General features: G+C 43.9%; 3 protein-coding genes across 3 annotated transcripts in view; 1 reads left to right on the top strand and 2 right to left on the bottom strand.

Moving 5' to 3' along the window:
• LOC123370218 (sodium/hydrogen exchanger 10-like) overlaps positions 1-3069 on the bottom strand; it is a 236024-nt gene extending 232955 nt beyond the window's left edge. The window contains exons 1-2 of the mRNA XM_045016557.1: positions 2773-3069; positions 2497-2732 (exon numbers count right to left, since the gene is read on the bottom strand). Of these exons, the coding sequence (XP_044872492.1) occupies positions 2497-2662 (166 nt within the window). The 5' untranslated portion in view covers positions 2663-2732; positions 2773-3069. The remainder of the gene's footprint in view (positions 1-2496; positions 2733-2772) is intronic.
• LOC123370220 (glycine N-acyltransferase-like protein 3) overlaps positions 1-13534 on the top strand; it is a 327798-nt gene that overhangs the window by 259357 nt on the left and 54907 nt on the right. The window lies entirely within an intron of this gene.
• LOC123370219 (carnitine O-palmitoyltransferase 1, liver isoform-like) overlaps positions 4551-13534 on the bottom strand; it is a 49119-nt gene continuing 40135 nt past the window's right edge. Inside the window, exons 12-14 of the mRNA XM_045016558.1 lie at positions 12856-12960; positions 11037-11129; positions 4551-6262 (exon numbers count right to left, since the gene is read on the bottom strand). Of these exons, the coding sequence (XP_044872493.1) occupies positions 6176-6262; positions 11037-11129; positions 12856-12960 (285 nt within the window). The 3' untranslated portion in view covers positions 4551-6175. The remainder of the gene's footprint in view (positions 6263-11036; positions 11130-12855; positions 12961-13534) is intronic.

The raw sequence follows: 13534 nt of genomic DNA, 5'->3' as shown, positions 1-13534 counted from the left end.
AGGCAATTTCTGAAGAAGTGTTTCAGTTAACTAGGATAGTGTTATTCAGCATTTAATTGTGCAATAAAACCAATTACTTGCTTCTTTTTCCTATTTTCAATATCAAGTCTAGTTGAAAATACACCAGTGAAAATACACCAGCAAAAAATCTAACCAACAGAATCATATTAGCACCTCCCCAAAAACATTTGCCACAGTTACATGTTACCAAATTCCAAATAGCTTTGTACTGTAGCATCTGAGTACACCTCTACCCCGCTATAACGTGACCCGATATAACACAGGTTCGCGTATAGCGCAGTAGAACTCCCAGGGCTCAGGAAGAGTGGTCAGGAGTGTATGGCTAAGGGAACTCCCAGGACACAGGAAGAGTGGTCAGGAGTGTATGGCTAAGGGAACTCCCAGGGCTCAGAAACTCCTCCCTCTGCAGTCCTTCCTGTGGGCACTGTGGGGAAAAGGGAGCCCAAGGAGCTGATGGGGGCTGGAGTGATGGAGGGGAACCCAGGGGCAATAGGGGATCCCACGAGCACCAGGCACACCAAATACAAGTTTGCCCAGAGTGCCATTTGTCCTAAGGCTGGCCCTGCAGCAGGGCCGGCTCCAGACCCCAGCGCGCCAAGCACGCGTGTGGGGTGGCATTTTAAGGGCAGGGCGGCAGGCAGCTCCGGCGGACCTTCCGCAGTCATGCCTGCGGGAGGTCCAACGGAGCCACGGGGCAACCGGACCTGCCACAGGCATGACTGCGGTCGGTTCGCTGGTCCCGCGGCTCGGGTGGACCTCCCGCAGGCACGCCTGCGGAAGCTCCACCGTAGGCGCGGGACCAGCGGCCCCTCTGTGTGGCGCGCCGCCCTGCTTGGGGCAGCGGAATTCGTAGAGCCGCCCCTGCCCTGCAGTCAGTGGTCTTAGGGATCTGCATCCATTGCTGCTGAAAAATACAGACCCTGGCCTTTGCCCATCCCAGAGCAGGGGGCTGGAGAGCAAGTCTTGCTTCACTGACATTCAAAACTTTTCTCTGCCAGTTTGGGTCTACTCCTTTACTCTCTTCCATGGTAAGACCTCTGTAACCTTGAAGCAATGATGGGTTAGATCAGCAAACCCTATACCTCAGACAAAAGAAATGGACAGCTAAGAACTTAATTTTCTCTCTTCCTCATATCACTAAGACTGTTGGTCCTGTAAAGGTGGAAAACAGTCAACAGAAAAGCTGCGTAAAAAATAAGGAAAGCCAGAATTCAAGGAGAAAAAGTTTAAAGAAAAGGAAAATACCACAGCATGGAGTACCTTTCTATTCAATACCTCATCAGCAGAAGCTTGAAACATTCAGCTTCTAGTGCTTTGTAAAGGTAAGTAAACTTGCAGATTTAAAATGATGATACGGAGGACTGCACTGACCATGAAGTAGCAGGAGATCTGGGAGAGTGTACCCAAAGTGTCCAGAGTACATTCTGTTTCTGAGATCTTTAAAAATCTTGTGATGTAGTTCCTAAGCCATTATATGATGGTGCCTCCTTTCTCATGAGCTTTTTTCTTTCTTTATCTGCAATTATACTGGAACCAAGTTCTTCTGTATGGTTTAGTTCTTTTCAACTAAATATGCAGAGCTCATTTTATATCTAATTTGGGCTATTTTCTCTCTTTATGATGATTACACATTAGGCAGCATGATGGACAGACTATGCCCTCTGGAATTCTGAATTACACTTTGGAGTAAATTCTGGTATAATGCTACTTTCTCAGGATAACTGCACTATTGTTTCTCCACTGACAAGGCTGCTAGCTTGCAACCATGTCTCAGGTAGGTCATAGCAATTAGGAAAACCACTTTAATGAAAAGGCAACAGAGAAACAATAACTGAAGAGGTTAACATAGCTCAAGCAGAACTGCATTTGGTTCCAGATTCAGGTTCCAATTAGTGGCTTGATTCCTGCTGTTTTTGGAACCTCTTTGTTATATAAAAATGTATGATCGATTTTTTTTTTTTGCCAGGGGGGCTAGAAATGGATGATTGATGAGGGGATGTGACCAGAGAAATAACAAAAGAAAGAAAAGTGGAGCTTGTGGAAGTCAAGTGAGACACAACAAGGGAAGGAGATGAACAGAATGATGAGGAAGAAGAGTGCAGAGGGAAGCTGAGGCAGGAAGAGAGAGGTAACAAAAGGAGCTGAGAAGCCCAATGATATAACTTGTGCGGCAGTGAAGGTGACAGGGAGAGAGCAAAAGGTTAGAGATAAAAGGTGAAACTAGTCAAAGTGAAAAGTTTGATGATGTCATAATGCAATTAGGTCTGATCCATTTCCAATAATTAACCACACACTTTGCTGACACATATGCTGAGAAGGACTGGTATCACACAGGCCAAGCAAGTGATTTTCTATTCCCAGAGGTCTGCAAGGTTCACTTGGGTTGAGAGGAACAAGCCTTGTGCTACAGTCATCCAATATGTGACTATACCTGCTTGCTACCATGTCAATATTAGGAGCCCTTAAGCGTCTTACCTCCCACGGCACAGCTCACAAACACCAGCAGCACAAAGAATGGCCGCCTCATCCCTATGATATGGTAGTGTCCATGGAACTTAGGCAGGACGTGCTCGGTGGAGACCAAGGGTCCCTGAGGCAGAGAAGGTGTCACCCAGACAAAGCTGCTGTTTATGGCGCTCATCCTGCCTGAGCCCTGTGTCACTCAATTCACTGGGCTCACAGACAGGGACCCCGCCCCGTGGGGGGGGGGGAGAGACGCCCACCACACCCCCACCCCGGGGGGGGGGGGGAGAGAGAAGGGGCACCAGGGCACTGGCCTAAGTCCTAGCTGGGCCTTCTCCTAACTGCAAAGATGGATTCCCCCCTTGCCCACTGCAAAGGCCCAGCGCAGGTCCTGGGAGCCCTTCTCCCTCTCAGCCCTCAGAAGGAGCCGGAGCCCTCTACCGGGCAGCGCCCGGGCTCAACCTTTCCCGCTCCCACGAGGTCCACCAGAGCCCTCTCTCGGTTAGTTTCAGGCCCGCTCTCGCCCGCCCTTTCAGATGCTCAGCGTGGCCGTGTTCGCGCTAGGAAGCCCCTGCACCACCACCACCACCACCACCACCATGCCCCCCTCCCCGAGGCGCCAGCTACAACGGTCGGGTCACGGGCGTGGCGCGAGACCAAACGCAGCTGCTGCCGTTAGGTTTGAAAGTGCTCCGGCGCGCGCGCGCGCGGCCCTCCGTCTCTTTCGCCAGGCGGCTGCGCGCGCGAACCCGTGGAAGTAAAACGCCAGCTGTCGCAGCAGCACCGGGCTCTGTGTGTGTGTGTGCGCGCGTGTCCCCTCAGCGGCGCGGACCCCGCGCGCCGTTGGGGTTGAAGCGCCTCCAACACCCAGTGCCAGGTTTTCCCGCGCGGAGCGGGTCAACCTGTAGGACGCAAACAGCGCAAGGGACTAGTCTGTGCAGAACCTTGTGGCCCCAGGACGCGTGGTGACTCTCTCCCAGGCTGGGGGCAAGGGCTTCTGCCCCGTGTCCCAGCCCTGGCTGTAGCCGCCGCTCTCCCCCTTTAAGGAGAGAGCGGGGCTAGTGAGAGGAGAGGGGGGCCAGTATTAACTAGAGCTGGTCGATTTTCCCTCCCTCCAAATTAATATCAACCCAGAATCTTCCCCATTGTGTCAAACATTTTGAAACACTTGTTTTCACTCCTCCCCCCACCACTCACATTTTACTTGTTCCCCACTGAGAAAAAATGGGGGGAGGTAAAAAAAAAAAAAAGACTATATGCCACTTTCATTTTTCAAACCTAATAAAAAAATCCCACTTTTCCAGTTGAAAAGAGGGTGAAATGGAGTAAAAACGTGTGAGAAATTGTGTTTTGTTTTACCCCCACACTGCCACTCCCTCCTCCCCTTTTTCTACTAGAATAAAGGGGGAAACCAAGTGACTGACATGTTTTGTTTTGTTTTTCAGAAAAACAAAGTTTCCACAAAAATCTTTGTTTTATTCAAAACCAAGTTTTCAGCTAAAACTTCTAATGAAAAATTTCCACCCAGTTCTACGATCACCATCAAGTAGGTGGGTTGGGCAGTTGGCTCAAGAATGAGCAGGAATAGGAACCCTGTTGTGTCCAAGAGCCACACCTCCCTGCTAATGATGAAGGAGGCTGCAACCTACTCCATTTTACAGAGAGCCCCTGCATCCAGCAATGCAAAAAGGCCACCTTAACTGGGTAGCTGAGGATTTCCCTGGTCTTATTGGAAACCCTTGGGTGGTTTAATGTCAATGTAAATGCTTCTGCCTGGCCCTGTTGGGAGAGGAGAGGGCATAGTCAGAGCACACTGCAGTCTGACAGTCCCTGGCTCTCATGAAAACTCTGGAGGACCATTACTGCTGATGCAAGATAGAATAGCCCCAGAGCTCTTGGGGGACTAGAGCTGTGCATGAGGTTTTGGGCAAGTTGCCAACACAGCACTTCAGATGGAAAAATATTCTGCAATACTGATTTTAGTCAGATACTGAATAAGACCAAATTGGCTTTTTTCCACTTCCACTTTTTTCTACAGCTGCTATCTGGAATTGTTGAAAACAAGCTGAAATGTAAAACTTTGTTTTATTCCAAAGGGAAAGGACGCTTCATTTGGTTAAGCACTTTAGACATTTAAAAAGACCAAACACACAGTGAAGATTTTATTTTTACTTTGCTACAAAAAAAAGTTTCCAGGCCACTTCATAGCAGAACTGTTGTCTCTGTTGAATTCATGATGGTCTTACTTTGAATGAATATTATATTATATTCAATAAGACAACACAAAACTACTGTAGTGGTGTCTTTTTTACTCTGCATAGGACACAGCTTTGGTATTGTTGACATTTTTATTCTGCAAAGCTCTGGGAAAAGATCAGATGCAGAATAGGTATACTGGCCTTCCTCCCCCTTAATCTACTGAAGATACTCAGATGTATTATTGCCAGATTTTCAAACAGAAAAAAAAGGCAATATGCCACATTATATATCAAAAGTGTCAGTGTCGGTTATGATCCTGAAAGCTGTTGAGCACCTCATTTTCCACAGAAAGTTGTAGAAGTTGTTGGTACTCAGCACATGCAGGTCAGGTTCATAGTGTCCAACTGTGGTACTTAAGTAAGCAAAACTCCTCTTGACTACAATGGTGATAGGACAATTATAACTTCAAAGTAATTCTGGATGTATACAACTTCTGTTAAGTCATGCTTGCAAAATTTCATGGACTCCACCATTTCAATAATCAAAAATTCTGTGAAACTCCATGCATAAAGGAAATCAGATTGAACCGAAGGATGACTTTACTGAAGGGAATGCAAAACACCAACTTTTCCCAAAATCGGTGCTCAAGATGTGAAGTAATCCCCTAAAACTGAACTGTTTGATTTAGTGATCAAATCACTAAAGTGTAAGATTTCCCTGTATTTGAGGCCTTTCATTTTTAAGGCACTGGCTCATACAACATGCAGTTATGTTCGGATGGTAATAAAATTTAAGATGTGGTAAACTATATGCTTATAAAACAGAGGAAAATAGGTGATACCTGCCATTCTCTTATGTAATGCAACTATTTTACCACCTACTGCAGCATATACTTATTTCCAAGAAGCACAGTATATTTTCAATTAGTGCATTACATAGGTTATGTCACGTTGTGATATATTTTCAATGCAAAGAAATACCTTTAAAAAGTGACAACTTAGATGAATACCCACAAGCCTTGTCACTCTCAGACAGAAGCAGCAGATATACTAATTGATGTTTTGCTACCAGTATGTATGAAGTCAAATACTTTCTGATGATTGAGGTTGACTTAATAAATTTTATCCACTCATTTATGAAATACAAGTAGACCCAGATTTTAAGTAAAAAGTTACTAAATATACACAAAATTGAGACAGGCCTACAGTAGCTACAGTACACATGCCTTTCACATGATGTTGCCTTATACTATCCCTAGAATCACACAGGATGTCTAAAGTTATCCCTTATGGGAAGAAAACTCTTCTGAGCTATTGCAAAGTGATAGGACATTTGAACCTCAGCCTAGGTGTTGAATCCTTATTCACAGGTGATCACTGGATGATTATGACCCAAATGCCCCTCTAACCGTTGCGTAGTACACCTTGCTTTCATTCATTGATCAGAAGAGTTCTCACCCCAATGGTAGGACACTGGCATTGATATTAGGGAATCACTTGGTAGAGTTCATACCAACGCCAAATAAAGCGATGATGTCAACCATTGCTTGCTTGATGTTTTTTCCAAAACGATGAGAATCCTAAGAGAATAAAAAGACATAGGAAGAGAGTTGTAATGCAAGAACTGCCACCATTATCTTACAACCAAACTTATCTATTTCCTCCTTTCATTTTTTGTAATTTTGAAATTTATGGAATGAAGCAGTCATCTATTCATAATGAAACAGGAGAATGTGAAAATCTGAATAATTTTAATGCAGTATATAAGGGGGCTATCTCAGCCTGGATGCTCCTCCATATCCATTTACTTCCCTGCAAACGGAATTTAGCTGTATTTTAGTTTGAAATTAGATGTGTCTTTATGGTAGGTTAAATTGAAAAATTTTCTCCCTCAGGAACAGCACTGACTTCTGCAGCTTACTATTTCAAAGAGTGATGTGTTTAAAAAAAAAAAAAAAGACAGCAGGAACTGACTTTCAAATGACATCAAAATATAAGGAAATGTAGATGACCTGGGAGAAATCTTTTAACATGAAGTCTCTGGTGACAATTTTGTGACACTACACCCCATATTCTTTATAAAAATATTGTTATAATATGATTATAGCATATCTAAGATGTATTTTATGCAAGATAGGTCTTGTGAGATACCATTGGAAAGGTTATGATTTACTGAATATGATTATCCTATTTGTATGCATGTAGGATTTTTGTATCTAAAGTTAGGAATATTGACTATACATCTGTACTACAAAAGTGTTTGCACCTGAGGAACGCCCACCAGACAGAATGCAATCAGTGTGAATGGGCCATTATGGGAAAAACAATAGGTCTTTGAAGATGCTAATTTCCCACCTTCCTGGGATGCTACAAATGGCCTCTGACTCATGGCTGCTTTGACACTGCAGGGTCATGTGATCAAAGTCACATGGTACTGGACTCCATAATAGAATCCAGTATTTTTCCACTGGGGGAGAGAGGGGCGTGGGGAGAAGAGACCACATTGGAAAACAAAGGATTCCCGCTATATGTAAAACTTACTTAAGGCCAGAGAGTGACTTAAGTTAATTCTACACTGAATCCCCACCCAGGATGACTGCTGGAAACATCTAAGGGTATGTCTACACTGGCAAGTTTCTGTGCAACAAGTTATACCACTTTTATTAAAGTGCTGGAATTAAACTGCTGTTGCGTGTCCATACTGTGCTCCTTATGACAGTAGGGCGCATCCACATTAGCAGCTCTTGCAACGGCAAAGAGAGTAGTGCATTGTGGTAGCTATCCCACTGTGCAACTGGCTGCAGGGTGCTGTGGGAAGGGTTTGCAATGCCTTGTGGGGCAGGCACAGCATCACATGATGCAGGTTTCCCAATCACATTGTTCCATGGGCATCCTAGTACATTGCCAGTTGCTTTTCAACTGAAGTGGGGGGCAGGCAAAGAGAGAGAGAGAGTGTGTGTGTGGGGGGGGGTTGTGTGTGTAGGGTGGGAGGACAGACAGTGTGTTCTGGGGGACAGAGTGTGTCAACATGCTGTCTTTGAAGTTCAGACAGTGGCAGGAAGCAACCAGTCCTGAGCCAGGGGAAGTGGGAAACGCTGACATCAGACCAGCCTCCCTCCCTGGACTTTCTGCACAGCACATGCGCACACACACACATGCACCCCCCCACCCACCCACCCACCCCGTGTTCAACAGCACGAGCATTCCACATTAATGGTTTGCTCTACGTTCTGGAAAAGATCAGCACACAACGGCTGTCAGAAATGGAGCTTTGAAAGGGGAGGGGTGCATATCTCCAGGGCAGCCAAGTTCAAAACAACGAGCAGAGCGGCCACTTGAGGGATTATGGGACACTTCCGGAGGCCAACTGATTACTTTCTGCGCTGTTATGTGTTTACACTGCCAATACAGCACTGGTCCCTCTGTGCTGTAAGGCTTATGACGCTCATCAAGGTAGTTTTTTTTGCAACGCTGCAACTGAGGAGTATCTGTGCACTAAGTGGCCTGGCAGTGTCTACACCTCAGGAGTTACACTGCAGAAAACTGCTTTACTGTGCAGAAACTTGCCAATGTAGACAAGGCCTAAGAAACAAAGAGAAAGTGGAGGGGGAGGGGGGACTGAGCCCAGGTTGGGAAAGTGTCTGGCCTGTGAAAGAAATACCTGGAGTTTTAATCTGCAAGCAAGAGACACTTGCCATCAACAGGGGCAGCTTCAGGCCCCAGCACGCCAAGCGCGTGCTTGGGGTGGCACGCTCCGGGGGGTGCTCTGCCGGTCGCCGGGAGGGCGGCAGGCGGCTCCGGTGGACCTCCCACAGGCATCCCTGCGGAGGGTCGGCTGGTCCCGCGGCTCCGGTGGAGCATCCGCAGGCACATCTGCGGGAGGTCCACCGGAGCCACGGGACCAGCGACCGGCAGAGCGCCCCCCGCGGCGTGCCACCGTGCTTGGGGCGGCGAAATGGCTAGAGCCGCCCCTGGCCATCAAGCATCTCTGCAATCTGCTTAAAACAACATTTACGGTGAGAAATTACTGTTTGTAACCAATTTTTTTAGTGTATTAAGCTTAGTTTGCGTGTTTGTTTTATTTGCTCAGTAACCTGCTTTGATCTGTTTGCTATCCCTTATATCTTTTGTAGTTAATAAATTTGTTTTTGTTTTCTCTAAAAACAGTTTTCAAAACTGGGGGAGGGGGCAAAAAGCTGTGCATATCTTCCTCCACATTGAGGGAGGAAGCAATTTTCATGAGCTTACACTGCACAGTCCTCTGTGCAATGCAAGACGATACAATTTTGAGTTTGCACTCCAGAAAGTGGTGTGCACTCGACTGCTGCACAATTCGCTAGCTGAGTCTTCCCATGCAGAGCTGATTTCAGTGTCTGGCTTTCTGCAGCTGGGTGTGTTCCTACTTGTGTGTGTGCTGGAGTAGGCTTGAGGGCCTGGCTCAAGAGGACAGCGTAAGGGAGCCCAGGGTGCTGGAACAGGCAGGCAGGCTCACTGGTACCCCAGTACATCAAGTGACAGCTGGGGCGGGGGGAGAGGGGAGGAGAGGGGGTAACCCGTCACAAATACATTTTGTACTTGAGGTTGTGTTAGGATCTCTTATCTTTCTGGCACCAGAGGGTTATGAAAACTATAGTAAATAATTGTACAACAATGCTCTAGTCTATTAATAATAAAGTCTGAACCAGACCAGCTTTCCTTCTTGTAAATTAAAGATCAATAACGAAAAGAAGGAATTAAGATTAAAAATAGGACCAAACAGTTATAACACTGAACACAGTGCACACTGGATGTAGAAACAGTATTGAAGTCAAGGTCACTAATAAAAAGTGCTTCCTGCTTGGTGTGGAACTCTGATTTCACTGATGACTAAGGCAAAAAACTGAGGCAACTAAAGGATTAATTTGCATGATGCAAGGACAACAATTTATGTCCTAATCCATTTATGAATAGGGAATAGTAGCACTGGAAGCATCGTTAAGATACCTTAAATTATCTATGAGATCAGTCCCAACAAGACAATGAGATCACCTATGTGGCTAAAATTCAGCAGGTTTATAGAAACACAGTAAAAAAAAAAACAACAGGAGTACTTGTGGCACCTTAAAGACTAACAAATTTATTTTAGCATGAGCTTTCGTGAGCTAAAGCTCACTTCTTCGGATGCATAGAATGGAACACACAGACAGGAGATATTTATACATACAGAGAACATGAAAAGGTGTTCATGTTCTCTGTATGTATAAATATCTCCTGTCTGTGTGTTCCATTCTATGCATCCGAAGAAGTGAGCTTTAGCTCACGAAAGCTCATGCTAAAATAAATTTGTTAGTCTTTAAGGTGCCACAAGTACTCCTGTTTTTTTTTTTTTTTTGCGGATACAGACTAACACGGCTGCTACTCTGAAACCTGTCAGTAAAAAAAAAGAATGACTGTGGCTTGTCCTGTATCATAGTATATTTCCACCTGATCCTAATGCAGGGTTCGGCAACCTTTCAGAAGTGGGGTGCCGAGTCTCCATTTATTCACTCTGATTTAAGGTTTGGCCTGCCAGTAATACATTTTAATGTTTTTAGAAGGTCTCTTTCTATAAGTCTATACTATATAACTAAACTATTGGTGTATGTAAAGTAAATAAGGTTTTTAAAATGTTTAAGAAGCTTAATTTAAAATTAAATTAAAATGCAGAGCCCCTCGGACCGGCGGCCAGGACCTGGGCAGTGTGAGTGCCACTGAAAATCAGCTCGCGTGCCGCCTTCGGCACACGTGCCATAGGTTGCCTACCCCTGTCCTAATGGATGACCCTCACTAAAAGCTTCAGAATATACTACATGTTTATTAAATCAACACAATAACTGGACAAGCTTCACATACTATAGTTAAGCTAGGAGATAACTTTTTTTCAGAAAGAGCTGGCATTCATTCTGCACTGTCTTAAAGCTCCAATGCCTCCAACTAGTGGAAGGCCTGAATAAAGATGTGCAGTATTAGTGAGAATCCACCAGTGGTGTTTACTAGATGGATAAGGACTATCTTACATGAGTCCCATGGCACTGTATGTGAGAGAAAAAGATCAGGCCATATATTTGCATAGTGTATGAAAGTCTGGATGAACATGAATGGGGGCAGCTTCCATTGCTTATAAAGATATTCAGCACATATAAGTGGAGAAAAACAGATTCACAGCAGATCTAAAAAAGTCAGCAGGAGTAACCACAGAGAAGCCATATACTACAGATTCAGATATGTTTTTAAAAATATGACTCAAGGGACATTTCACAAATGAATCTGCAGATGTAATCAGTACTGAGCTGTGTAGGAAAGGTTAATAGAATTGTAATTTTACTTCACACTTACTGTCTCAGGACAAGAGAATTTGCTGGACACATGGAAATGGATGAGGTGTTCACCCACAAGAATGTAAGACACACCATAACCATCATCAGCAACCTGTGGAAAAAGTATTTAGCAATAGGTTTAATACACTCATATATAACAGCACAATTCCTGTTCTATAACTAGGTATTAAAATAAACTTCAAGTTTTCTCTAAAGCCAGGATTCTTGACCTTTCTGAACCACACTTCACCTTGGCAGGTTTTTTTTATTGTTTAACTTGGAGCCTGCCCCCCTCCCACCCTGCACGTCAGGTCACAACAGGCAGCCAGGCCAAATTTAGCTCCTCACTTTTACTATAATTACTGTTAGTAGGCTTGCAGCAGCTCTCTACAAAGTTTGATATACCTCTCAGTTGACAACCTCTGCTGTAATGCAAAAATAAATTTTAATGTATATTTAATGATGCTTCAGCTCAAAGAATTACTGCTATTTAGAGGAACACAGAACAGTTTAAATGGTCTGCCTTCAATGTTATCAGCACATGACCATCCAAGTGTCAAAATGCAGCTCCATGGGACAGAGCCTATAATACACATAGGAAGGACTGTCCAGCTGTGCACCTCCTACTTATTAAATGTAATGCATCCTCCCTGAACATGGGGGCATCTCCCATTCTTGCTGAGCAGTCTGATACCCTAGTGTTCTTTCTTTCAACTACAGGGTCGTGCGCCATAGAACATTAAAAGAAGAGCAGAGAAACTAGGAAGTAATGAAGTAATGAGTCCTTGGGCTTCCATGTCACAGTGGAAGAGCTCCTCTCTTTCAGTTTTCAGAGAGATGCTAGAGTTATCACAAGCCGAGGGAAGGGGAGCCCACTTGGAAGTGAAGAGAACATTCAGGGGCAAGACAAAAGAAATAATAAAACGGAACAGGAAGAGAGAATATGAGTGAGATAATGGAACGTAAGTAAGAACAAAAATGAAAAGACAAAGAATGGACTGAAGTCCCTATGGCTGAGATACATTTCTTTGTTGGCAAAAGTGTCCTCTTTTGGATACTAATTACTGATCATATATAATCTGGATGTTGTGGTTCATGAAACGTTTCTCAAGTCAAACTACCCCACAGAAAGGATTTCAGAGGTTCAAATGCTGCCAGGGGAAGTTTCACTTAGTCTTGTTGAGTAGGTAAAAATCTTATTTGGAAAAAATGCAGAAGCCTCCTGATTTGATCACCCTTTGGAGAACTCTCTTATTTTATGGCATTGCAATTTTTAAAAAAATGTACCTCAATGTACTGGAGAAAAGATAAAATCATACCAAGGAAGTGATTTAAAGGTATTTTCAAGCTCATTAGCTGGTCAGAGTACAGTATCACAGAGCATATATACTGCAATCCTCACCTTTGATTGGAGGGAATCTAACAAAAATAGGTACAGAACACATGAGCCTTCATCTGTAGCTACTCTGTGTTCTCAGTGGTTGTTCAGCAAAAAATGGGAATATGTCATAATGAACACAAATACCACAAGTAAGAGGTGAAGTAAGCCCCCATCCACCAGATTTCATGGTATAGTTATGTCTGCCTAGCATACCTGGATTCCTCTGCAAGACCCACCCAATTTATCTAGTCTGAAAGAAAAGAACAAAGCCAAGACAACAGATTCTCCTGAGCACATACATACAAAAGGAAAACATTAACACACATGCTTTCAGAATCCCCCAACAAGTCTTCAGTCTTATTACGGAGATGAAAGTTTCAACTTAGGAGCATACAAACTAAGCCCGTTTAAAAGAAGTATGCATTATAAAACATGTTTTAAAAAACCCCAAACTTACAGGTCCAAAGCCTCCACCACTGGATACAAACTCAGGGTTCTTCTCCAGGTTAATGTGCTGCTGTGGTGTCTGACTTGTTGACAACCTCCAAGGCTCTGACAAAACCTTTAGAGCACATGAAGTCCAGAGTAATGCGCATATGGGCAGCTTGTGTGATGCAATTAAGTAGTTGTGATCAAGCAAAGCTACAAGACTTTGCTTAATAAAGCACTACTACTAAATATGAACTCTAAAACATTCCCAATGGAATCAATAGGTTAAAATGAATGATCTATATTTCAGGACAGGCTATGTCCAAAATAAATAAATAAATAAATAAATAAAATAAAAAGAGCAGCACACAAGGTTTTGATGTTGATCCCATACAGAAAACAGATAAGATCCTGTTAGTAGCACATTTGGAAAAGGCTTGCTGAAATAAGAAGAGTGATCGCTAGGAATCTGATCCAAAGCCCACTAAAGTCAGTGAAAAGATTCCCCCGGACTTCAACGGGGTTTGGGTCAGGCCCTTGATTTGCAACAGTAAAGTATTAAGAAACTGTAATCCTTACAAAAAGTAAGAGTTTTGTGTAATCTCTAGTTATAGCACATCAGTTTCAAGACAGGACTAAGGAAAACTGCAAAAAGTTGTTTTCCTCCTCAGTCTGATTATTACATTAATTAATCTCTGTGGCCCAGA

The sequence above is a fragment of the Mauremys mutica genome, chromosome 4, assembly GCF_020497125.1.
Source record: "Mauremys mutica isolate MM-2020 ecotype Southern chromosome 4, ASM2049712v1, whole genome shotgun sequence".
Lineage (NCBI taxonomy): Eukaryota > Metazoa > Chordata > Testudines > Geoemydidae > Mauremys > Mauremys mutica.
Note: the sequence above shows the minus strand (reverse complement) of the source record. Positions and strands in the feature narration are given on the sequence as shown.